At 45.1% G+C, this 26,889-nt stretch overlaps 2 protein-coding genes across 2 annotated transcripts; both read right to left on the reverse strand.

Moving 5' to 3' along the window:
- Nucleotides 1–572: 572 nt before the first annotated feature.
- LOC132587774 (putative ubiquitin carboxyl-terminal hydrolase 50) lies at nucleotides 573–8,087 on the reverse strand. Its single transcript, XM_060260141.1, has 5 exons — nucleotides 7,898–8,087; nucleotides 6,540–6,746; nucleotides 4,519–4,661; nucleotides 1,934–2,066; nucleotides 573–776 (listed from the first exon to the last, which is right to left on the reverse strand). Exons 1-5 carry the CDS (start codon nucleotides 8,054–8,056, stop codon nucleotides 594–596), a joined length of 825 nt encoding a protein of 274 aa, XP_060116124.1. The 5' UTR covers nucleotides 8,057–8,087; the 3' UTR covers nucleotides 573–593.
- Nucleotides 8,088–12,082: 3,995 nt separating this feature from the next.
- Nucleotides 12,083–19,914, reverse strand: LOC132587775 (putative ubiquitin carboxyl-terminal hydrolase 50). Its single transcript, XM_060260142.1, has 2 exons — nucleotides 19,743–19,914; nucleotides 12,083–12,300 (listed from the first exon to the last, which is right to left on the reverse strand). Exons 1-2 carry the CDS (start codon nucleotides 19,793–19,795, stop codon nucleotides 12,096–12,098), a joined length of 258 nt encoding a protein of 85 aa, XP_060116125.1. The 5' UTR covers nucleotides 19,796–19,914; the 3' UTR covers nucleotides 12,083–12,095.
- Between the last annotated feature and the right edge of the window lie 6,975 nt (nucleotides 19,915–26,889).

The raw sequence follows: 26,889 nt of genomic DNA on the forward strand, positions 1-26,889 counted from the left end.
TTTTCTTCAGTGTTCCCTCTAAGCTGAGTTAGCTTGAGCTGGCTCACAGATTTGTAGCCTCCAGCTCACACATTTTTGTCTTCGCTCAGGAAAAATGGCCCTAGAGTACAATAATTTATGCAGCAGCTCACGACTTTAATGCCAGTAGCTCACAAAGTAGAATTTTTGCTCACAAGACTCTGCAGCTTAGAGGGAACATTGCTCGTCTCCTCTGCCTTCTTTCTGTCTTCTACCTCCAGGTTTTACTGTAGATGAGCTACTAAAAACAGATACAGTTAATCTTGTATTCTGCAACAATAAAAACCAACTCTTCCAGTACAGTTGTCCAGGAACCATTTATTTAACTTGGACTATGCTACATCACGTGCAGGATTAATAAAAACGTGTTCACATCCAGCATGTGTCACTTCACTGCAGAAAACAGCGGTGCTGCCTGGACTGGGTTCTGATTCATTTTCTTACAGTTAGAACAGTGAAAGAAACGCAAGTGGCTCTTCTTTGAATTATCACTCATAACCTGACTTGCCAAGTGTCGGCACGTTCATGCTAACAGTGTTGCCGGTTTGTACCTATCCCGTCTGTTCTTAACCACATTAGTTTTTCACTGGCACAGAGAAACTTTGATTGCTGTAGAACAGGAGATAAGCTGCAGGAGTTTGGAGAGCAGGTTCTGGAATTTCACTGATTTGAGAGTCATCAAAGTTGTACCAGCTCTGGGATGCTGTGTGCTTGCAGAAGGCCGTGTAGTGGCCACCATCCAGATCGCCAAAATGGTTCTGCCACGAACAACAACAGTAAATTAGAGCTCTGTGAGAGGGGGCACTTCATGACTGGCATCACAATCAGCAGGGTCTAAGATATGCTTGGTGTGCTTCAGAAACGCAAGTCATGAGGAAAACCAATGAGCCTCCAGGAATATGCAAAATGCAACTTTGTAAGGGGGAATAGAGACTTCATGCAGCAGTTCAGACACAGAACTCTTCAGTTCAAAGGAACCCCTTTATATTTTTCCCTATTCTTTTTAGGCATTCTTATCTTACATTTCCTGTTAAGATTTCAGGGCACCACACATGGATATTTATTGTCTACTTAGCTTTAACAGCTTTGCTGTCAGTAGCTCCCCTAACAGCCCAGACTAGCCCAATCTTCTCAGAAGCGAAGCAGTGTCAGTACATGGATGGGAACCACTGAGGAAGATTCTGCAGAGGAAGGCAACTGCAAACCGCCTCTGCTGCTCACTTACCTAGAAAACCCCTTGCCAGGAGAAACTAAGGAGGGTCAATACTCGGAAGGGAGACCACTGAGGAAGGCCATGGCCAACCACCTCTGCTTCTCACTTTCCTAGAAAACCCCTTGCTGGGAGAAGCTAAGCAGGGCCAGTACTTGGATGGGAGATCACCAAGGAAGACTCTGCAAAGGAAGGCTGTGGCAAACCACCTCTGCTTCTCAATCGCCTTGAAAACCCCATGAGGTGACCATGAGTCAGTTATAACTTGACAGAACACTTCTTTTCTTTCAGTAAAAATTTCAAGGTAATTTACTTTTTCAAGGTAAAAGGAAGATATTTAACAGGGCAGTCCAGTGCAGAATGACTCCTGTCTGACTCCCTATGTACCAATGGGCTTCCGCTGGAGTAACTGGGCATAGGATTGTACCGTAAAACCCTTGTCCGTACTGAATCCAAGGGGGTAGGTGAGCTAAACAGCAAGAGTGACTTGCCTGAGATCACCCAGTTAGTTTCCTGGATTTGAGGGTCTTCCCAAGCACTTGCCAGAGGGTGGTTTTCAGATGACAGGGAAGGATTCACTGATTCACTTCTGATTTGCCTGCAGCTGCTGCTTCTTTAAGCCAGCAGGAGAGGAGGGAGGGAAATTGCAGAACTGCACACAAAGTTCTTTTATCTGCCCAGAAGACTAACGTTAGAATCACTTACCACCACAGCAAATAAGCTGTATTTTGGATTTTTCCGAAAGAGTGGATAGATATAGGGGGACAGGTCCAAGTTGTTTAGAGGGTAGTAGATGTCAGTTTTCAGTTTCTTTTTGTAACTTCCTTGACAATCAAACCTGAAAGTAAAGAAAGGCCTTTTAAAACAGTTGAGTCCTTTTTTTTCAGAGGAGGGGGGGGAACTGCTTGCTATGCTGCAATCATCCAAATTAATAGATATAAAGTGTGTGTATGTTGGGGTGGGGGAGAACTTGTGCATGTTTCCAGGCCATGAAACATGAACTGTGTGGAACCTTGACAAGCTTTGATACAAAGATGGGCTCATATTTACAGCCTTTTCTACAAATCAGAGTTTATACCCTCGTTCAGAGAGATGCAGGTTTGCTGTACAGCGTGAACATGCTGCTCATACCAGACTATGAAAACTAGACTTGCCATCAGGGGTGAAATTCTAGCAGGAGCTCCTTTGCATATTAGGCCACACACCCCTGATGTAGCCAATCCTCCAAGAGTTTACAAGGCTCTTTTTTGTAAGCTCCAGGAGGATTGGCTACATCAGGGGTGTGTGGCCTAATATGCAAAGGAAATCCTGCTAGAATTCCACCCCTGCTTGCCGTGATGTCTGTAACTGCTAACCTTTGAACTTCAACATTGTGTGGTAGCTGTCTGGTTTCCTCTGGTAAAGCATTTTAACTGAATATGAGAGCCAGTTTGGCATAGTGGTTAAGTGGGCAGACTCTTATCTGGGAGAACTGGGTTTGATTCCCCACTCCTCCACTTGCACCTGCTGGAATGGCCTTGGGTCAGCCATAGCTCTGGCAGAGGTTGTCCTTGAAAGGGCAGCTGCTGTGAGAGCCCTCTCCAGCCCCACCCACCTCACAGGGTGTTTGTTGTGGGGGAGGAAGGTAAAGGAGATTGTGAGCCGCTCTGAGACTCTTTGGAGTGGAGGGCAGGATATAAATCCAATATCATCTTCTTCTTCTTCTTCTTCATTGTACCTAATAATTCATTCTACAAAAAACTGATCTATTTTTGATCTGTATTTATTTTTTGTTTACAAACCTTTGAACTTTCCCTGCTTTTGAATGCTGCTGTGCCCTGTAGTAATCTCACCACTTCAGCTATGCACGCCGTCTTGCATTCTGTATTGTGACCATCACGTATCCACTATCGCCCTGTGCCATACACCTCAAGGTTGGGAAGTCTGGTTTACAGAGATCGGCTTGCACCTCCAATCGAAGGAACTGCTGGGACTGAACACTTGGGGGAAGGAATGCTTTTTGGCAGCTAATGCTTAAATGGTATATGTAGAGGGGTTTTGCCCGCCAAAGTCACTTTTAGCAACGCTCATCTAGCCTATATGTCATTATCCTAATAAACTGATTCTTGAACTCTCTTGAGTTGTTTAATGGAGAGGAACTTACCAGGAGTTCACAATCAAGAGACAAGAGCTGCTGCTGGACAGCTCTCTGTTGTCTCAGACAGAGCAATTCATAGAATCATAGAGTTGGAAGGGACCTCCAGGGTCATCTAGTCCAACCCCTTGCACAATGCAGGAAACTCACAAATATTTCCCCCTAAATTCACAGTCAGATGGCCATCTAGCCTCTGTTTAAAAACCTCCAAGGAAGGAGAACCCACCACCTCCTGAGGGAATCTTTTTCACTGAGGAACCGCTCTAATGGTCAGGAAGTTCTTCCTAACGTTCTCCCTAATTCAGGTATATCTTTGCTGTTTCCAGCATTATTGGGAGCCAGCAGTGAGCACAAGAAATTATATTGTCAAGCCGTCCTAGACATTAGTCTTGGATGAGGTCATACGCAGCCTGCCTTTAGCCTGAGATGCAGATATCTTACTGTGTTCATTTCGCATCTCAGTAAAGGGAGGGCTTGACTAGAAGAGGGTAATGAGGGTGGACTGATCATCCTGGCTAAATGCTAAAAGAGCAGCCAACACTGGCTATCAAATCGATTTCTCCCCTGAATCTATTTTACTTAATTTTAGGAAAGATAGTTCAATTCCATCTACTACAAGAAAATCTATAGCATTGTTGACATATGTGGCAAAGGCAACAATTGCTTTAAACAAAAACGTATAGATTTATGGCATAAAAAGCTTTGGAGAACATATACAATGAGCAAAATTGTTGAAAATTTAAATCAATCCTTAGGTAAGTCTCAAAACAAATTTTGAATCAACATGGTTTTCAGTATTACATAGAGTATTTGATCTCTTAGGGGGAGATTCCTGATATTGTCAATAAATGGTATCAGTATTGATAATTTTTATAATGAATTATATAGAATGTTCAGTATATACCTTATACTTAGTATACTTTGTTAATATATTATTTTTGTTCTAATAATGTTATTTTTATTGTTATTTTGTATTATATTACGGTGGTCAGGTTCATAAGTATTGTTGTTTGTATTATATATTATTGTTATATTTACTAGATTTCAATAAAATATTTAATTTAAGGAAAAAAGAGCAGCCAACCAAGAGTTAGTAACCGTCTCCCAGTCAGTGTGGGGAAAATCTTGTGAACAATCCAAAGGGCAAGTCCTGTACCTCTTCAAGTGAAAGATCACGATCTTGGGTGCCTTGGCGATGCTGGCTTTCACAGAAGCATCTTGCTTTGTCCCGCAGCAGGAGCAGGTGATCTGGTTGTTCCAAGTCAGCATGTCTTGCTGAAAGAAGCACTCCAGGCATTCCTGAGGACCCAAGAAGTTTCTGTGAGACGGGTGGGCATCCTCAGCTCTTCCGTGGTTCACTCCCTTGAGATCCTGCCTGCAGGATGCAGCTGTGGTGGTGAAGAAGGGGAGCTACCAAAGGCTTTGGGTTGCATCCCCCCACCCTGCTCAGCCAAGTGTGGAGCCACCTTCTGCCTGCCTCTCTCCCCAGGATCCTTCCCTTCATCCCAATGACCTTTCTTCCAGCAACGGTGGCGCTTCCTAGAGAGGAAAGCGCCTTGCTTTGGAAGAAGCTAGTTTGTGGATAGTGATTTTGAAGCTTTTTTTTTTTTTAAAGACATCTTGGTGGAATTTCTAAAGTGACCAGTTAAATTTAGCTTTTCCAAAAGCAGTGCACACCTTGAAGCATGTGCACAGAAGGGGTGCTTTCATTATGTGCATTTCCTGGGGTTGGGTATTTGCTGCTGAGAGCCCAAAGAGAATCATAGAGTTGAAAGGGACCCCCCAGGGTCATCTAGTCCAACCCCCTGCACAATGCAGGAAACTCACAAACACCTCCCCCTAAATTCACAGGATATTCATTGCTGTCAGATGACCATCTAGCCTCTGTTTAAAAACCTTCAAGGAAGGAGAGCCCACCACCTCCCAAGGAAGCTGTTCCACTGAGGAATCGCTCTAACGGTCAGGAAGTTCTTCCTAATGTTGAGCCGGAAACTCTTTCGATTTAATTTCAACCCATTGGTTCTAGTCCTACTTTCCAGGTCCACAGAAAACAATTCCACACCATCCTCTATATGACAGCCCTTCAAGTACTTGGTGATCATACCACCTCTCAGCCGCCTCCTCTCCAGGCTAAACATGCCCAGTTACTGCAACCTTTCTGCATAGGACTTGGTCTCCAGACTCAACATCTTCATTGCTCTCCTCTTATATATATCCTTCTTAAAATGTGGTGCCCAAAACTGAACATGATACTCCAGGTGAGGTCTTACTAGAGCAGAGCAAAGCTTTATGAAAGCGTTCGCTATGGGGATGTCCTTGCCATTTTGGAGATAAAATACCCACTGTTTACAAAAGCTAGTAAAGGTAAAGGTAGTCCCCTGTGCAAGCACCAGTCATTTCCAACTCTGGGGTGATGTTGCTTTCACAACATTTTCACAGCAGACTTTTTACGGGGTGGTTTGCCATTGCCTTCCCCAGTCATCTACACTTACAAAAGCCACAGGGGTCCAATACTGATGGGGACTGCGGCACTTTGAAGTTGTTCTCCAGACCCCAAGTATGGTGAACCCAAGGATGCTGTCACATCTACTGTAGAAGAGCCAGTGCAAAGCCGTTGCGACAGTAAAAAACAAGGCTCAGGGAGACCCATATTCAAATCTCCACTCTACCACTGAGATTGCTGACAGCCTGCACCAGTCCCTCTCAATCTAACCTACCTTGCATTGGCTGTTGTGAGGACTAGAGGGGAGAACCCTGTGCTCTCTGAAGAAAGAACAAGATAGAAATCTGACAGAGGCAGCTGGTATGCATGTGCAAAAGCGTACCCTTTCTCCCATCTCCACCTGAGAAGAAGTCCAGCCTTTGACCATATGAAGTGGATCTGTACCCATCAGATTGATGAAGCCCATACATAAGCGATGGAGGCAGGACATGTGGCAGCTGAAGAGGGAGGGAAAGTGTGCACTTACTCTGCCCCATGCACTTGGGCCACAATCCACTATGGATCAATGCAGCTTGAGAATCTGCGTGTCCTGTTGCATCAGAAAGATTTCTTCTGTACATGAAGCAATGTGGTAGGGGAGAGGGACACAGCACAGTAATAATTACCCCATCATCAAACATCATCAAGAGAGAAGAGACCCTAAGCCCTTTTCCTCAAGCAGGAGAAAGCCATACCTCTAGCGAGCATTCAGTCTCATAAGGGATAGGGAGAGATAAAACAGTGAATATCTCATTTTTGTAAGTGGTGGTTTGACATTCCAAACACATGATGTAGTAGCTGAGGCGTCCTTCAAAAAGCCGGGTGATTATGGAGGAGTCCGTGACAGAAGGCCTGGACTCCCAAGCAGTTGATGTGGTGCCCTGGCTTCTCCTCTTAGTTGACTGCAAGAAAGAACAAAGCCACATCATCAGTTGTGTTGCCCTCTCAGGACTGGCTCCAACCAGATCAAAACAATTTCTGCAATCAGAGTCAATCCCTCATTCAAACCCTCTTCTTCAGTCGTGACAAAAATTGTCTATACTTCTTCTCTTGGTGCTCGAACCGGCAGAGAGACTCCAGGGCCTTGGGAAGAGAGGGATCTTTCCTTCTCATGAGCAGGATGGGCTGTGGCTCAGTGGCAGAGCATCCACTTAGCATGCGGTAGGCCCCAGGCATCTCCAGTTGAAAGGACGAAGTAGTAGGTGATGTGAAAGACTTCTGGAGAGCTCCTAAGCAGACCTTGATGGGCCCAAGATCTGATTCAGTATAAGGCAGCCTCATCTGTCCAACACCCTCCACCCAAGGATCCTTTTAAGGTGGAGCTGCCAAGGACTGAGTGGCCTCAAGCAAAATTCTAGAGAGGGAGCTTATACATGTCCTCAATAAATACATTAAATGGAATAGTTCAGTGAAGATACTACGCATTAAAAGTATTTCACCCTGTCTTTGTTGCCATCCATGGAGGCTCAGCAGGGGAACTGTGTATAAGAAGGCTTCAGGTACAGCTCGATGACAACTGGCCAGTCTGTATTCCACCCCCCACCTCCCTTTCTTGCCATCCACCATTCCCCTGGATGAGACCACCCTTTTTCCTGTGATGCCCAATCATTCCGGAGCTGCTTTTCCAGAACTCCTGCCCGAAGCCCCTCCTCTGTGCTTTCCTCAAAACCCACCTTTTCCATGCATATTTGTCACAAACCCCCTTCTTATCCCTTTCCTTCTGAAACGGCACCCGAGCACAAGCAACTGGAATCAGTGTGTATTTTTCCTCTGAATCCCTGTCTCTACTTCTTTATGGTGAAATCTGGACTGCAAAATCCTTGAGGCAGGGACCTGATGTCTTGCTGTCTATAAAAAGTTTCCAGCAATTCATTTGGTGGAAGGCAAAGTTTCCAGCAATTCATTTGGCCACATGGAAGGCACTATATGCTTATGAACAATGGCCACTGATATGCTCCATTTGAGTGTGGAAATGGTTGCTACCAAATGTTAATGCAAAGAAAGAATCTAGTGCCAATTCAAAAGCCAGGCAAGAGCATGCAGCTGTGCTCACCTTCTTGAGAGCTTCATGAAGTTCATTCAATACATAAATCAGAAACTCTTGGGCATCTTGCTGGGTCTTCTTGAGAAAAGCAGGATATTGCTCACCAATGACCAGTCTGAATACCTCTGGGGATACGCAGTCAAAGTCCCCAAGCCACATGTCATTCATCAGGTAAGCGAAGGCAGTTGCGATCTCTCCATGTTCCCTTTGAGATCAAAAAGGACAGCACAGAATTATTTCTATGGTAGGAAATCAGAATTATTTCTATGGTAGAATTATTTCTATGGTATGCTTCTAAGGCATAACATAGGAAAAGGAATCTTCAGACAGATGATCCGAGCAGGGCATAAGAGATCAGCCTCTGAACTCTTTGAAAAGTTAGAAGGCAAAGTTTCCAGCAATTCATTTGGCCACAATAATGAAGAGATCTACAAAGGCCCATTCCCTCTCCAAGAACCCTTATCTTGGTTGCTCATTTTCTCATCATAAAAATGACCCCTGTAGAATGTGAGAAAGCCCCATGCCGAAAGGAGACCCCTTCAGGGCCTCTTTGGGAGTGTCACATCCATGCCACCCCTCCACCCGCCTGATTCAAAGGGCCGCGGACCCTGCTGAGATCAAGGCAACGTAGCCCAGAAGGTCCTTTTTTTTCCAAGCAGGAACACACAGGAACGCAGTTCCAGCTGGTTTGGCATCAGGGTGTGTGGCCTAATATGCAAATGAGCTCCTGCTGGACTTTTTCTACCAAAAAATCCCTGTGTGAAACAATGGTGATATCAGGGGGTGTAACCTAATATGCAAATGAGTTCTTGCTTGACTTTTTATACAAAAAAAGCCCTGTTTGTTGACACTAAAATAAGATTTCTTCCTTAAGGCAACCTCCAACCCCCAACTAAAAAGCCAAATAAAAGTCTGGCTAAACTGACATTGCTTTCCAGGGCCATGAAATCCCCAACCAAAAGTGTTCTTTACCCTTCTTAAGCTGAGGGTGGCTCACCCCCTCTCCCATCCAGTGGCGTTCCAGGGGCTCAGATTGGCTGACGATCACATGGCTTTGCATGATGCCTAAATCACAAGGCTTGGTTCAGAGACCTGGAGAGATGATCGCCATTACAGCAGCCCGATTGCTTGCTTCTCGTCTCTTCAATAAGCTTTTGATCTATCACTTCTCTACCTCAAGCATGACAATTCTACATGGCAAGTAAGTGTGCTTTTAATGCCAATGGCTAATGGGTCGTTTTACATTTCAATAAAAGGGCAGTTCAGAGGAAGGAATAGAGGTCGATACCTCCCATTTCCCTGTGAATGAGGCCTCAAAAAGCTAAAGAACATCCTTAAGTACTGGAAATAATTTGAATTAACCTGAATATGGACACTTAAATCAACCCGGATTATAATTGGATATTTGTTAAAGAGACTGTTATTCGGCTGCAATACAGTCTGGACAAAATGAGATACTTGTTAGAGGAATTTTTCCTTGTCGTCTGATTGAAATTAATACGCTAACACTCAAAACTCCAGTTGGAGGAGTTTGGGAAGGACAGACTATCTGGGACTCTGAGCTACATTTCAACTTGGATTAATAGACTGAGTTTGCTGACAGAGAAAAATGGCTTTGCTAAGCGAAATCTTTCACAAAAAAGATATTTTAAGCAGTTTGAATTCTCTGAAGCAGGATCTTGGTTTATTGACAGAGTTGGTTAAGAAACAAATGGGAGCTTTTGTGCTGAAAGCTAGCGAAATCTCAAATATACATGAGCAGAGTGCTAAAGAGAACCCGGTGACATCTGTGGAATTGAAATGCGACAGCAACTCGTTGGGAAACAAACAAAAGAAAATCAAAATGGAACCCTATGGCATAGTTTAAAAAAACCGGAAATGGAAATTGACTGAAGTTATGTCGAGAGGAACAAAGGCTGTGGAATTTTTCCCACTTTCTTCGAGAGGGATGACTGCATTAAGGAGTAAGAAGGTGCATTTTAACCAGAAAATCATGATGTGGAAATCCTTCAGAAAGAAGAGCTTCCTGAACTAGATGTCTCTCTGTGGATAGTTGGATATGGACTTTGCAAGAAAATCTGATATGTGATATTAGAAGGCTAAGTGAGATTTTCTTTTCTTTTTGGGGGCTATAATAAGTTGTCTTGTCTAGAATAATATGGACATAAAAGCTAAAGGACTAAAAAGTTTTTGAAAAGAATTTTATGTAAAAATAGTTAACCTAGATCAACTTTTAAGAAGGTAGACAGCATCATTATTTGGTAAATTGGTAAACTTGTCTTTAACAGATAATATTAGCTTTTTATGTTTGCTATCGATATGGGTAATCCTACAAATTAGTCTATAATTATTAAGAAGGTAGACATCATAATTATTTTGTAAATTAGATCGCCTTCTAATATGTTTGTTTGAAGAAATTGTCTATAATAAGATAGATAAATTATTGTGTTCTATTTCTAGCCTGTTAAGGATAAAGATATTGGTCTCAGACTGTATTAAGGAGAGAGAAGTGCATTTTAATTATAAATCAGGAGATAGATTTCTTCTTAGCAAGAAGGGTCTCTTGAAATGTCTCTATCTTTGTGGATAGTTGGTATGGAACTCTCAATAAGAACAGGTACGTGACTTTTATTTTTGGGTTATATTAAGTTGTTTTTTCTAGACCGATAGGGATATAAGAGTTGGCTTAATTGTTAAAAAGGCAGACAGCACAGTTATTTTGTAATCTGGCAGATTTGCTTTTAATATGCTCCCCTGGAGAAACTGTTTATATTGAGATAGACAAAATACTATGTTGTATTTTTTTTTAGCTTCTTAAGGACAAAGATATGAATTTTATGTGTTTATGTTAATGAGGATATTGTTAAACTAACAAACTAGTCTGTGTTTTCAACATGGTTAAGCTAAATCAGCCAGTTCCGTGTTGAGATTGCTCTGACTTTTTTATACTTATTTGTGTTGAAGAAGAATCGTTTAGACTTGTATTGCAAGTAATAGTTCAGTAAAAATGTTTTATAATAAAAGATAAAGATGGTAAAATACATTGAGAACTCTATACTTGCAGGTAGAACGAATTGGGTATTTTATTTGAAGGTAGAATTATAACTGATATATTTGTACTTTTCTTTTTTTCTGCTTTTCCCATCCTCTATATGCCCTTTTCCCCTTTTATGTATCTATGCTTATGCTTCTTCTTTTTGTAGTTAAAATCAATAAAAATTATAAAAAAAAAATTTTTTAAAGAGCCCTGGTTACAAATCAGCATTCTGTTACAGGCCCATCATTCCTAACAGGCAGGGGAGGTTTCTGTGGAAAGGTGCTTTTGTGTGGGAAAAGAGCAGTCTTGAACCAGTTGAGGTGATCTGTCCAGAGAAAGGGAATCATATCTCCCTTGAGGGATTTCTAACATTGAGAGCTTGCCTTACTTTATATATTTAAGTTATCTACACTTTACTTTACTATACAATTTGTTTTCTGTTAAATAGATTTTTGTGGTTATTCTCCATCTGTGTCTTGTCTGTCAGGTTAAAGATCTAAGCCGGGGTCTCTATGAACCTTACATACAAGTAAAACCTTGTTTTAACAAGTTTCTATATAAGGGACCTTGAGGGAGCTCATAGCTCAAATGCTACCAGTCAGTGCTTTTTTGTAGCAGGAACTCCTTTGCATATTAGGCCACACACACACACACACCCCGACACAACCAATCCTCCTGGAGCTTACAGTAGGCCCTGTAAGAAGAGCCCTGTAATCTGTTAGAGGATTGGCTACATCAGGAGTGTGTGGCCTAATATGCTATTAAAAAAGCCCCGCTACCCGTCCTTAATTTAAAGCTTTTGTTTCCCCTTTTTTATTGATTGTGGGCTGTTGAGGTATAAAAAATCTATAGGAGAGGCCAGAGTGGGGGACTGGATGGATATTCTGCAGTCTAGAGAAGGCAGATGCTGCATAGCCTTCCCCCCCTCCACCCCATAGCCACCGCAGCGGTTATTTGCTCACATGCGTTTATCCACACTAGTGGTTCACATTTTGTTTATCTGCACCAGTTCACACTTTGTATTTTTAAATGTACCCTCTTAGAACATCTGAGAGGTACACCTGGAAGGACAGCATGTAATGGAGAACTCAGCCCCCAGTCCCTTCTTGCTTTCCAAAATAAAAGCGTCACAGACCAAAAAGGTGACTTTTCCGGCCCAATCCAGTTCACTTACTTGTCCAATGATGTTATATACTTGCCAGAGAGGAAATACTCCACCAAGGGGGAAACGCTGCTGAGGCACTGGATCACAGCGTTCATGTAGCAGGTGTTGCCGACATTGCGCAGGCCGGTCAGCCCTTGGTACTGTGGGTTGGTCTCCTCCCGGGACTCATCCATGGGCTCGTCTGATCTCTCCAAGGAAAGGGCATCCTTGCTGCATGTCCAAAGGCAAACTGTTGTCAAACGAGTCTGGTTTTTGTTTGGTCACACTACAAATGAAACCATCATGTTCACAGAAGGAGACTTCAAACCTACAGTCTCTACTTCTCTGCCAAGAAGAAGAAGAATTGCAGATTCATACCCCGTCCTTCTCTCTGAATCAGAGACTCAGAGCGGCTTACAATCTCCTTTATCTTCTCCCCCCACAACAGACACCCTGTGAGGTGGGTGGGACTGAGAAGGCTCTCACAGCAGCTGCCCTTTCAAGGACAACCTCTGCCAGAGCTATGGCTGACCCAAGGCCACTCCAGCAGGTGCAAGTGGAGGAGTGGGGAATCAAAACCAGCTGTCCCAGATAAGAGTCCACACACTTAACCACTACACCAAACTGGCTCATCAGGTATCTTCATTGAAAGGAATTCTGGCAATTGTCTGATCATTCTTGAGAATGTTAGGGCAATGCTTCATTTGAATTACAAAGGGCTGGCTAACACCTGGGGCCTCCTGGCTATCCTCCGTGAACTCACTGGGTAGCCCAAGGCCATGGGAGCGAAACCATCACCCAGGAGGGGTGATGGCTCAGTGGGAGAAGAAGATTATATTGAATTTATATCCCGCCCTATACTCTGAATCTCAGAGTCTCAGAGCAGTCACAATCTCCTTTACCTTCCCCCCCCCCCCCCGCTCCAACAGGCACCTTGTGATGTAGGTGGGGCTGAGAGAGCTCTCACAGCAGCTGCCCTTTCAAGGACAACTCCTGTGAGAGCTATGGCTAACCCAAGGCCATTCCAGCAGGTGCAAGTGGAGGAGTGGGGAATCAAACCTGGTTCTCCCAGATAAGAGTCCGCACGCTTAACCACTACACCAAACTGGTTCTCTGCTCCGCAGAAGTGCCCTCTTTGGGTGCACTGGAGCACTTCTGCTTTTGTTTTCTAAGACCTGGCACTGGAAATCAAGCCTGGCACAAAATGAGCCCCAGTACCTAGTCTGTCAGATGCATTTGGCCATGACCACATAGGGATATGCCCCATAAAACAGACATCAGTGTGAGCTTCAACACATGGTGGAGTTTGCCATATACCATTTTAGGCCCATGCATTTCCCAAAAGCAAAGAATATCCCCAACCCCAGTTTGACAGCATCACTTTGAAGAATTTATCAGGTAGCTGAGCTCTCACAAACACCCAGCTAATATCATAAAGGAGGATTTGTGATCAAGAGTATAGAAGTTGAACAAATGAACAGGAGATTTGTGGCAGGGGTCAAGCAACTGCCCAGATGCCATCTTTCTAAAAGGGAAAGAGCCACTTTCCAGACTGCCAAGCCAAGGGACCTTCCCAACAATCCATTCTGGTGTAATTCTGGCTCCCTCCACCCAGCAGCACTCCGTCCTCAGCAAAAGCAACACAGACAGCATTTGTGGAGGCACATCAGGATTTGAGTGATTCCCAGCTCACCAGAGTTAAACTGAGACACTTTTTTTTATGTCTGAACTTAGCCACTGTCAGAACATGGGTCAGTGTGATGTGCTGTGACAGCACTCTCCAAAGACTCAGACAGGGGAGTTCCCAACTCCACCGACTGAGACCAAATGGCATGCATGGCGCATGATCTGGGACCAAATACATCTGCCACTGAGCTGTGACCCCTGGCCCCTAAGGTGGAGGGACCCATTGACTAGTGAACTGAACAGCAAAGATCCCCCAAATGCTTACTCTCTTATCTAGGCTGCTTAGGAAGTGTCTCAGCTGCAGTAGGAGAAGGTGCTTGGATCTAAAACAGAGCTGCTGGTAAGCTGTTGCTGAGTGAGGAGAGCTTGTATGCCTGGGAGTAATTGCTGGCCACACCCTCTGCTGTTGCGCTGGCTAGTGAGTCAGAGGTGGGTGGGGGCTTGAGCCTTTAATTTGCAAGGCTCATCCTTGCCAGAGGCAGAAGTGTCTCCGCTGCAGTAGGAGAAGGTGCTTGGATCTAGAACAGAGCTACTGGTAAGGTGAGTGAGACTTGATTTGCTTTTCTAAAACTGCTGGGAAGCATTACCTAGGGTTGAGCCTTGCAAATTTAAGGCTCAAGCCCCCACCCACCTCTGACTCAACAGCCAGAGCAACAGCAGAGGGTGGGGCAGGCAATTACCTCCAGGCAAGCAAGCGCTCCTCACTCAGCAACAGCTACACAAAAGACACAGAGGCTCATCCTTGCCAGAGGTGCAAGCCTGTGGCTCTTAGCCTGGGGGTTCTGTAGAAAGGTGGGTAGTTACCCACAAGTAGTTTCAAGTGGCAGTTGGTAGTGGGATGTAAAGATAAGTGAAGATAAAGAAAATTTTGAAATGGATTGCAGCTGACCAGACTTGTCATCCCGAGAGGTCTCCTGTCTGCCGGGTGCACACATCCAACATGTGAGAGAAAGGATTGGAAGACTTATCAAGCCCATGGATTACTATCCTTTCTTCCTGATCCACATGGAAACGAATGATACTGCCCATCATAGCCCTGAACGTATTAGAAAAGACTATGTGGCTCTGGGTCAGAAGGTGAAGGAGCTGGGCACACAGGTTGTGTTCTCATCAGTGCTTCCTGTTGAAGGCCGTGGCTTAGGACAAGGAAGAAGAATACTTCAAATAAATGACTGGCTACGTCGATGGTGTCGTCAGAAAAGATTCAGATTTCTGGACCATGGCTTATGCTTTCAAGATGGTGGTCTTCTATCAGGAGATGGTTTGCACCTTACGGCGGTAGGGAAAAGGGCGTTTGGTAACAGCCTTGCTAACCTAATAAGGAGGGCTTTAAACTTAATTGTATGGGGGAGCGAGACAATAATTCAGAGCCTCGTATGATGCCAGAAACTGGGGATAAGAACATTAAAGATCTGCAGAGAGTGGTGCATATGTTAGGTAATGTTAACTTGCAGGCTTGTATGGAAACCAAAACCTCGGGATGCATAAAACGTGGATTCCGATGTCTCTACACTAATGCACAGAGTATGGGAAACAAACAGGAGGAACTGGAAGTCCTAATAAAGGAAGGAGACTATGACAATAATCTCTCTCTCTCTCGGCTTGGCTTCGCGAACGAAGATTTAGGAAGGGTGCAATAGTCCACGTCTGCTGCAGGCTCGCTGGTGGCTGACAAGACCAATGCGGGACAGGCAGGTCCAGCCACAGTGACAATAATAGGCCTTACTGAAACGAGGTGGGATGACACTCACAACTGGAATATTAGGATTCAGGGGTACAACTTATTTAAAAGGGACAGGCAAATGAGAAAGGGCGGAGGCGTAGCACTATGTGTGAAGGAGGTATATACTTGTGAGGAAATATGTGAATCGGAGCATGGCAGCTCAGTTGAGAGTCTCTGAGTAAAAATAAAAGGAGTAAGAAACAACAATGATATTATTGTGGGGGTCTGCTATAGACCACCAAGTCAGGCAGAGGACTTGGATGAGATACTTCTATATCAGACTGCAAAGTTCTCCAAGAGAAGGGATACAGTGATCATGGGAGATTTCAATTACCCGGACATCTGTTGGAAGTCCAACTCTGCTAAAAATGAAAAGTCAAATAGATTCCTGACTTGTCTTGCTGACAACTTCCTTTTCCAGAAAGTGAAGAAGGAAACAAGGGGATCTGCTATGTTGGATTTGATTCTCACCAACAAGGAAGAATTGATTGAAGAAGTGAAAATAGTGGGCACCCTGGGCAGTAGTGACCATGTGATTTTGGAATTCACAGTCTTAGGGAAGGGAAAAGGAAAAACTATACGTAGCCAGACTTATAGGTTGGACTTCAGAAGGGCAAACTTTGATAAACTTAGAACTATGCTGGGTAAAATTCCATGGTCAGAAATACTTAGGAGGAAGGGGGTTCAGGAGGGGTGGGAGTTTCTTAAAAGCAAAATACTGAAAGCACAATCACAGACGATTCCTATAAGAAGAAAAAATGGAAAAAGCCTAAAGAAGTCGAAGTGGCTCCATAAACAGCTCTCTAAAGACTTGAGAAATAAAAAAGACTCCTTTAGGAATTGGAAGGAGGGCCTTATAACCGAGGATGAATATAAACAAATCACCAATGCTAGTAGAGAAAAAGTTAAAAAAGCTAAAGCTCAGTATGAACTTAGGCTGGCCAAAGATGCTAAAAACAACAACAAAAGGTTCTTTTCTTATGTTCAGAGTAAGAAAAAAGAGCAAGAACATGGTAAACCCATTGCGAGGGCAAGAAAGTGAAATTGTAACAGGTAATGAAGAGAGGGCGGAACTGCTCAATTCCTACTTTTCCTCAGTCTTCTCTTCTGAGGGGAACGGTGCTCGACATGGCAAAAACAGAACATATAAGGAGGGTATGAAGTTCCAACCTAGGATCAGCATAGGGGTAGTACATAAACACCTAGTTTCTTTAAATGAAACTAAGTCCTCAGGGCCAGATGAATTGCAACCAAGGGTTCTAAAAGAGCTTGCGGATGTAATTTCTGAGCTTCTGGCTATTATTTTTGAGAATTCTTGGAGAACAGGAGAGGTGCTGGAAGACTGGAGGCAGGCAAATGTTGTCCCCATCTTCAAGAAGGGGAAAAAAGAGGATCCAGGTAACTACCCTTCAGCCTTCAGCTTGACGCAAAAGTTTTAGAACAAATAATCAAACAGTCGGTCCTGGAACATTTAGAAAGAATGGATGTGATTACTAAAAGCCAGCAAGGTTTTCTCAAGAACAAGTCATGTCAGACTAACCTGATCTCTTTTTTTGAGAAAGTGACTACCTTGCTGGATCAGGGGAATACTGTAGACATAGTCTATCTTGATTTCAGTAAGGCTTTTGATAAGATTCCACATACTATCCTTGTTGACAAGTTGGTAAAATGTGGTTTGGATCCTGTCACCATTAGGTGGATCTGTAACTGGTTGACAGATCGCACCCAAAGAGTGCTTGTGAATGGTTCCTCATCCTCTTGGAAAGGAATAACAAGTGGAGTGCCTCAAGGATCTGTCCTGGGACTTGTTTTGTTCAACATCTTTGTCAATGATTTGGATGAAAGAATAGAGGGAATGCTTATTACATTTGCAAGTGATACTAAATTAGGAGGGGTTGCAAACACAGAAGACAGAAACAGGATACAGGATGACCTTGACAGGCTGGAAAACTGGACTAAAACCAATAAAATGAATTTTAACAGGAATAAATGTAAAGTTCTCCATTTAGGTAGGAAAAATCCAATGCATGGTTATAGGATGGGGGAGACATGTCTTAGCAATAGTATGTGCGAAAAGGATCAAGGGGTCTTAGTGGATTATACACTAAAAATGAGTCAACAGTGTGATGCGGTGGCTAAAAAGGCAAATGCAATTTTGGGCTGTATCAACAGAAGTATAGTGTGCAGATCACGTGAAGTGATGGTATTGTTTTACTCTGCTCTGGTAAGACCTCACCTGGAGTATTGTGTCAGTTTTGGGCACCACATTTTAAGAAGAATATAGACTAGCTGGAACGGTTCTAGAGGAGGGCGACGAAGATGGTGAGGGGTCTGGAGACCAAGTTCTATGAGGAAAGGTTGAAGGAGCTGGTGATGTTTAGCCTGGAGAGGAGGCGGCTGAGAGGTGATAGGATCACCATCTTCAAGTACTTGAAGGGCTGTCATAGAGAGGATGGTGTGGAATTGTTTTCTGTGGCCCCGGAAGGTAGGACCAGAACCAATGGGTTGAAATTAAATCAAAAGAGTTTCCGGCTCAACATTAGGAAGAACTTCCTGATGGTTAGAGCGATTCCTCAGTGAAACAGGCTTTCTTGGGAGGTGGTGGGCTCTCCTTCCTTGGCGGTTTTTAAACAGAGGCTAGATGGCCATCTAACAGCAATGAAGATCCTATGAATTTAGGGGGGGGGGTGTTTGTGAGTTTCCTGCATTGCGCAGGGGGTTGGACTAGATTACCCTAGAGGTGCCTTCCAACTCTATGATTCTAGGAATATACTTTGGAAGCAGCACATGCAAACACCATTCTTCAACAAGATGTTCAAGTGCTGGAGTGACGAGGACAAGTTTTCCCTCTAGGCATTGTGGTTTCATTGCACAATCAAGCAACGTAGTTAAGCATCTGCCTACACTCAGGGGCATGCATCCTGCCCAAGGGATGGAGGAACTTCCTCCAGTCTAGGTCTTGAAGGAGGACCACCTAAAGATGGCAGAAGTCTCCTTTGGTGGGAGGAACCCACCTTTGGTGGCTTCATGGGGTGGGTGGCTACAGGCCAGAGCATCTGCTCACAGATGAACGACTCACGTTAGGAAGAATTGAGGGAAACAAGTTTTAAGCAGTGTCCCCTCTAAGCTGATTTAGTGTTTGCTAGCTCACATATTTTTAGCCTCCAGCCCAAACATTTTGGCTTCACTCAGGAAGGATGACCCCAGAGCACGGTAATTTATGCAGGAGCTCACAACTTTAATGGCAGTAGCTCACAAAGAAGAATTCTCCGGTGGTCTGGACAGTGGGTCGGTCCGACTACTGGGTATAGGCTCCTCCTCCTCCACAGGAGGAGGAGCCTATACCCAGTAGCCGGACCAACCCACTGCCAGTCCACCGAGAAGGAAGCTTCACGGTAAGTGACACCAATCTTCCATTCATGCTTACAAGACTCTACAGCTTAGAGGGAACATTGGTTTTAAGGTCAACTTTAGAAGCTTTCCAACTCTAGTACTAAAGATTTCCAAACATGATGGTCATGGATAATATTGTTTGTAAGCTGCCTCGAGTCTTGCTTTGCAGAATATTTAAGCAGACAAAGAATTAAGAACCCTGACCAGCACAGCCGAAGCTACTGGGATCTCATCAGATCTCAAATGCTAGGCAGGGTCATCACTGGTAAGTACTGGGAAATCATCAAGGAAGTCCAAGGTTGCTGTGCAGAGATAGGCAGTGGCAAGTTATATCTGGCTATAATATAGTGGGTTCCATACAGTAATGAGGCAAGGGGGTAGTGAACATAGCTCTTTTATTGAATACAGCATGGTATAGCACTACCTATGAAGACTGACTGCTATGGCTTCAAGGTCCTCTTTATATACACCCCCAAAGTTCCCGCGCTGCCTGTGACTGGACCATTCAAACCAGTCGGGGGCTCTTGATTGGATTTGGATCCTGCTGCCTATTGTTCCCGAGTCCCCCAAGCTCTGTCCTTCAGGTCCCAGCGAGGCAGGCAAGAACTCCACCTTATAGATACAATTCTAAGCACATATACAACACTGGCCTTGGAAACCCTGTGAGGTAGCCATAAGCTGCCTACAAATCGACAGCACTTCCCAGCGCCAAATAAAGAAGAAAACTTCCCTATTAAAAATGCATCAGTTTTTCTCTCTCTGATCCTAATAGTGACAAGAAACAGAATACATACAGGTATGTCTCCCCACCTCATCCCAATCACTGGAAAGTTAATTAAATGGTTATTTTAAAAAAATAAAACAAACTCACAGAAGATAAAATATATTGAAGTCATCGGGCATCTTCATTGACCTAGAAGCCATCTGCTGGCTTGCAAGGAGACAACGTGAAGTCTTAACTGGTTTGGGGGCACCGGTTTACCTCCGCCTCTTCATTCTGATGCTTGCTGTGTCTGCTCCCTCGTGCAATCACATCGCTTCATCTTTTTTCCTTCTTCAGATGACCCCAAACAGATGGGCTCTTCACACTTCTTCCAGGTGTTCCAAGGTGGATTCTTCTGGCATCATAAATGGACTTTTACTAGGTTGCTAGGCAGCGGCGTTGGGATTTTGTGAACAAGATAAGAAGGCAAAGAAGTTCCAGAACTCAACACCTCATTTGGAGAAGATGCTAGTGTGATGGACAGGAGGTTGTTCTGATCCTGAAGGGGAAAACAGCCACTCGCTTGATCCAATGGGAGTGCTCTTCCTGCATCCAATTACCTTTGAGAAAGGGGTGGAATGTTGGAGAGAACCACAGCAGGAGATGAGTTCAGATTTGCCTCAGGGAGAGAGCAGGGAGAGCTCCGGTCTAGCTCAGGAAAAGAGCAGACAGAGTGAAGGGTAGTTCTGCTTGGTAATGTGGTAGACTGGCTTGACTCTTCTGACAGAAAACAGACTACCCAGTTGTTAAGCCTGTCTCTGGCAACGAGCAGATCTTGTGCCCTTTTGTCTGACTCTTGGAAAAGGGCAGACTGGTGCAGGTGAAATCAGGACTGGCCCTACCACTAGGCAAACTTGGCAATTGCCCAGGGCACTGGCCTTCTGGGGCACGAAATTGGGCACCCCCATGTGACTCATTGATGTTACCAGTGCATGGGGGGCACCAGCCTTGTCTAGGGTGCCAGACAATATAGGGCTGGTCCTGGGTGGAATTCTGTGTGTGTGGGGGGGGGGGTGTCAGAGAGAGAGAGGATCCAACCTAGTGGCTAATCAGTAAAAGCCTGTTTATGCTTGGAAGTGTTAGAAATTTCTTTAATTCTTAGGGAGGTTTTAAAAACTTTTAAAATATTTTAATTTTTAGGCAGGTTTTTTGTCATCTTCTGGGCAAGGAGCAGGGGTCACTGGTGTGTGGGAGGTATTTGTGAATTCCCTGCATTGTGCAGGATTTTATTAGATTACCCTGGAGATCCCTTCCAGCTCTATGATTCCATGAAAATGTAAACTACTCTCCAGCGGCGTTGAACTCATTTGTTACAAAGGCCAGTGACATAAATGTAACTTTGTTGGGCCAGGCCATGTGTGCCATAAAATGTAATGCCAGGTACCGCCGGAGATATTAACTTGATGAAGGACAGCAGCTGGTAAGCTCTGAGTTGGTTTGTCCTCATCATGAGAGATGGAGGAAAACCTGCCTGGGTGAACTGGAGAGCCAGCAGTACAGTGCTGGGCACATGCCCCCAGCTCACTCCTGCTGCCAATGCTGTGAGCCAGAACCCCAGGGTAAAAATGTAAAGCATGCATTGTGAGCCCCCCACCCCCAGCCACTCCAGAAGGGGACCAGGAAAATGAGTTGAAAGGCATGTCCAGATCACGTGAAGTGATGGTATCGCTTTACTCTGCTCTGGTAAGACCTCACCTGGAGCATTGTGTTCAGTTTTGGGCACCACATTTTAAGAAGGATATAGACAAGCTGGAACAGGTCCAGAGGAGGGCGACGAAGATGGTGAGGAGTCTGGAGACCAAGTCCTATGAGGAAAGGTTGAAGGAGTTGGGGATGTTTAGCCTGGAGAGGAGGCAGCTGAGAGGTGATATGATCACCATCTTCAAGTACTTGAAAGGCTGCCATATAGAGGATAGTATGGAATTGTTTTCTGTGGCCCCAGAAGGTAGGACCAGAACCAATGGGTTGAAATTAAAAGTTTCTGGCTCAACATTAGGAAGAACTTCCTGACCATTAGAGCGATTCCTCAGTGGAACAGGCTTTCTCGGGAGGTGGTGGGTAGGGATGTGCAAAAAAAAATAATTCAGTAGTACACAGATTTGGAAATATACGGGCGGGGGGGAATACGTATATTTCTGAATTCCGCAGTCAGAATAGCCGCATATACGGTAGATGCGCGGCTATTTCCAAATATACAGCCCCATTATACCCTGTAGGCCATTGAAATCAATGGCAAATAGGGTATATTTGAAGCCGCCTGGAGGGGAGGGGGTTTGAGGGAGAGCCCCCAAATTTGCAGGGGACCTGCAGGGGACTCTCCCCTACAAACCCCCCAAGTCCCCAAAAGATCCAGGGGGTCCAATTCCTGGGGCACCCAAAGCCAAACCTAACTTCACACCAGAGAATCTCTGTAGGACCCAAATGCACTATATACATCTATCTACTCTATGAACCCTGCCACACAAAACACAATCTGCTCAAGGTCTGCTCAGCAGACCTGGCTGCAGCAAACCCAGATGCCAGCTCTCCAGCCCTGCCCCAATAACGTGGGGAGAGCTGGCCAAGCACAACAAGCCTGCTGGCTCTGGGTCTCTCACCCTGGTGCCAGCTTCCCTGCCACAGAACACACAATCCACAGATGCCAGCTCTCCAGCCCTGCCCCAAACAACATGGGGAGAGCTGGCCAAGCACAACAAGCCTGCTGGCTCTGGGTCTCTCACCCAGGTGCCAGCTTCCCTGCCACAGAACACACAATCCACAGATGCCAGCTCTCCGGCCCTGCCCCAAACAACATGGAGAGAGCTGGCCAAGCACAACAAGCCTGCTGGTTCTGGGTCTCTCACCCAGGTGCCAGTTTCCTCCCCCCCCCCAAAAAAAAACCAGAACCAGAAAAAGGGACAACAGGAGAAGGCCAAGAAACTCAATTGTTAAAAAGTGGCCTTTTAAACAATGAAAATTAGGCCAAACAGCCCCCCCAAGAACCAGAACCAGAAGAGAAAAGGAACAACAGCAGCACAGCACAGCAGCAACAAATCAAACACAGAATCCTTTCAAAACAGTAAAAAACTTTTAACAATACAGGACCTTTACCAACCCCTCCCCCCCAAAAAAAACCTTCACCCTAACCCCAAGAAATCCAAGCCACCCAAATCAGGAAAAGTAAAAGGACACTGCACTTTTAAAAGTCCTCTCACTAAAGTAAGATATGGGCAAATTGGCAAAAAAACCCCCCACCCCAGGCCCCCTCCCCCAGCCTTTTGCATTGAATTCTGTATACTTCCGAATATCTATACGGAAGTATATGGGGAGCCATACTCTGCTCCCGCATAATGGGCCCCAATTGGATTCGGCTGTATGAGATTCCGTATACAGCCGAATCAGGGGTGATTCGGCGGTTGATTTGGTTCGGCCGAACCGAATGCACACCCCTAGTGGCGGGCTCTCCTTTCTTGGTGGTTTTTAAACAAAGGCTAGATGGCCATCTGACAGCAATGAAGATCCTGTGAATTTTGGGGGAGGTGTTTGTGAGTTTCCTGCACTGTGCAGGGGGTTGGACTAGATGACCCTAGAGGTACCTTCCAACTCTATGATTCTAATCCCCCCACCATAGAAGTGGGGTGGTGGCGCTAGGGTTGCCAATCCCCAGGTGGTTGAAGGGATTCCCCCAGTTTGGAGGGCCCCCCCCTGCTTCAGGGTCATTAGAAAGCAGGGGGAGGGGAGGGAAATGTCTACTGGGCACTCGATTATTATTCCCTATGGAGACCCACGAGTGTCTGGGGCTTTGGGGGGATTTTTTTTGAGGTAGATGCACCAAATTGGTAACATAGCATCTGGTGTCTCCCCTCAAAACATCTTCCAAGTCTCAAAAGGATTGAACGAGGGGGTCCAATTCTATGAGTCCCAAAAGAAGGTGCCCCTATCCTTCATTATTTCTAATGGAGGGATGGCATTTAAAAGGTGTGTGGTCCCTTTAAATGTGATGGCCATAACTCTTTGGAGTTCAGTTATGCTTGTCACAACCTTGCTCCTGGATCCACCCCCAAAGTCCTCAGATATTTCTTGATTTGGACATGGCAACCTTAGGTCCTGCCCAAGTACAAGGCTGTGTGCACACTGGGATCCAGGCTGAGCAGAGCCTGATAAGCCAGTGATGCCCATGTGGCAGTAGCAGCCATCAGGTGATCTCGGGGGGTGGGGCAGGGGGATATTCAAGCCAGACATTGCCAGCAAGCTGCACTACTCCTGTACAGCGACAGCTGCCCCAGGCCAAAGGCCACTGAATAATTCCATGGGGCAGGCACTGTATGCACAAGTCCATGCATTTGGTGAAGGCCCCAGAGACCAGGATAACTGGAGATGGGCAGCACCATAGGCGGCCACATACAGCTGAATGCCACTGGGTGGCCCACTGGGGAAGGAAATCTGGCCGTTGAGTCACATGCTTGGCAGAAGGACTAGACTATCTGTGTGTGGGAGAAACTGCTGAAGAACACCTAGGGTTGCCAGACCCCTGATCCAGCCAGGGGATCCCCTGGTCTTCGGAGCTCCAATCCATCACCAGCCACCATTGGGGAAACCCTACCGCCAAACAAGGACATTGTCACACAATGTTCCTGATGTGATGTCACTTGGAAATGCTGTGATTGTGTCACCGATGTCACACAGTGATGCTCTGGTTTTTAGACAAAAAAACAGAGATGGGACTTGGCTACCCTAAGAACAAGCCCCATAGGCTGAAGCACAGCCGCTGCATGGGTGGGTGGGGGTGAATATGGCTGCATGCATGGGTGGGTGAATATGGCTGCAGCACTGGCCACCAGCAGGCTCCAGCAGAGGATCATCTGTGCCTCCCCCCCCCCCCCCTACATGCAGACTCTGATCCCTGTGGACATCCAGGACACCATTCCCAGCACTTTAGGCCAAGCGGAGAGGCATGCAGCCTCACACTGGAACGCCAAGCCAGTGCGAATGTGGCTGTGGCAGCCCCCGACTTACCCCGGAGGCTGCTGCTGACACAAAGGGGTTCTGCTTGGGTACTACATAAATTAAGTCTGCTCTGGGGCTATCCTTTCTGAGCTAAGACAAAAATGTGTGAGCCGGAGGGTAAAAAACTGTGAGCTAGCTCACGCTAACTCAGCTTAGAGGGAACACCCACATTCCCCAGCTGCCCTACTGAGAGCTGAACTGGGCCTCCTATCCATTCAGGCTTGTGTGTACATAGCCCTAATTAACTGCATTTGCTCCACTCTATTTCAAAAAGATTCTGCATGGTCTACCAGTCACAGTACAGTTTTCCAGCTGCATGTGTGATTACTTGTCCTGTCCACTTTATTTTATTTATTATGTATTATTCAACTCCCAGGAAAAATTTCTTAGACACTATTCTGGTTAGCTCAGACCCAAGCACCATGGGGGGGAAGTTTTATTTCTCCTCTCTGAGGAGGAACCAGCAGGCCTCCTACGAAGTTGCCCTTTTCTGCTTTAGCTGCCAAGAAAATTCAATCCAAGGTGGGGTTTAAAGACTGTTGTTCCTTTCTATAGCTAGAGGGACAACATCTGAGGGTTGCTTTTATTAAATGAATCTTAATTGTTATGGAAACATGACTTTTAACAGTTACAGCGGCAAACCAGTTTTATTGTTTTGTTTACCTGCTGTTAATTCATGTCTGTTCTTGTTTGTAATGGCCACTGGCTGTACACAATGCAGCTGAACTGAACAGACAATAATAATCCTGTAGCCATATATGAGCTTCTTACTAATTCAGAAGGAATTCTGGCCAGTATTGATATGCTGCTACTAAGACCAAGCATCAGGATTTAAAGAGCTCTTCAACCATCACATACACCTGAATTGCCCCCTCATCTTCCTTTTTAAAAATTAACCAAATCAAATAAAGAAAGGGGCTCAGTGGTCTAAACAAGAATAAATTTATTTGGGATTGTTTAAAGATTTATTGATATACAAAATGTATACAGTTTTGTATCTTTAATTCACTATGCTATTCCTTCCCCAGCAACATGAACCACCATTTAAACAGCTATTGTGTTCGTGCCTTATCGTCTGTATCTATGAGATACACTACGGAATAAAAAAAAATTACTGAGCTTTACGGTGCCCTTCAATTAAAAATTACAATTAGTACCTATGTAGCAAAACAAAAACGCAGCATAAAACTTCAGTTGGACAACAGGTTCTTCTTGTTGAATATTCAACAAATCTGGGACAGGGAAATTACATGTTATTGGCTTAAAAGTTGCATTGCAATCTCCCGTATGTGACATCATGTAAATCCATCCCTAGTTTCTTTTTTCTTAAATAAGTACCATACATAACATTACATTAAAAGGCGTTTCCCACGCCATCTTAAATACTACTAAGGGGCCCTTTGGACATTTCTTTTCCAGCTTTTTCCAGCGCCACCAAGATTCACATTAAAAGATGCCCAGGAAAAATCCACGACAGCACCGTTCTTTCTGCGAACTGTGGCAGTGTTGCCATGGCAGAGACATGACGCAGCCTGGACTCCTCCTGCAAACCCCCGGGGTGCCTAACATTACCTGAGAGGCAGGGGAAGGAACCAGCAGCAGCGTCCACACTGCAAAAGCAGCATCTCAAAGGACCCCCCTCTCCCCAAAAAAAGTTCGTGTGTACATTCAGCTTTCATATACTGGTTTTTAGGAGATCTTTGGAAGGCAAAATTTCTGAAGCAGCCACTATTGTAACAAGAAATAGCTCCTCCCTAACACCTGGTTCCCCCCCTCCCCTTGCTCTGTATTCTGGACCAGCCTCTGTGCTATTTTTTGTTCTATACAATGTGATTATTTCTCCCCTCCACATCTTCTCTTGAGGCTTTGCTACTACACGACAGTGACTTGAAAAAACTGAAATGTATTTTTTTTTTAAAAAACATACACACATATCCGTAAGGGAGCACAATTCATCCCCATGGGAACTGGCTCCACGCTTTTGAGGCTGAATCCTGATACAGGAGACAGGCTCTCTTCTACCTCTTCACGTCGGGGAACTGGCGCTTCCTGCCCCTGCAGCTTCACAACGGAACTGGCACTGAGCGTGGGCAGATTCCCTTAGGAGCAGCAGTGTTCCCATGGGCCGCATAAAAGAAACATACATGGCACCAAACAGAGAGAGCACATCTCGAAGACACCCCCGCAAGAGGGTCAGAGAATCCTTCGGTATCTGCGAAGCTGAAGAGGAAGGAAGGAGGGGATCTCTCTTCCATTGTCCTTGCCAGAT

This window comes from Heteronotia binoei, chromosome 19 (assembly GCF_032191835.1).
Source record: "Heteronotia binoei isolate CCM8104 ecotype False Entrance Well chromosome 19, APGP_CSIRO_Hbin_v1, whole genome shotgun sequence".
Taxonomy (NCBI): Eukaryota; Metazoa; Chordata; class Lepidosauria; order Squamata; family Gekkonidae; genus Heteronotia; species Heteronotia binoei.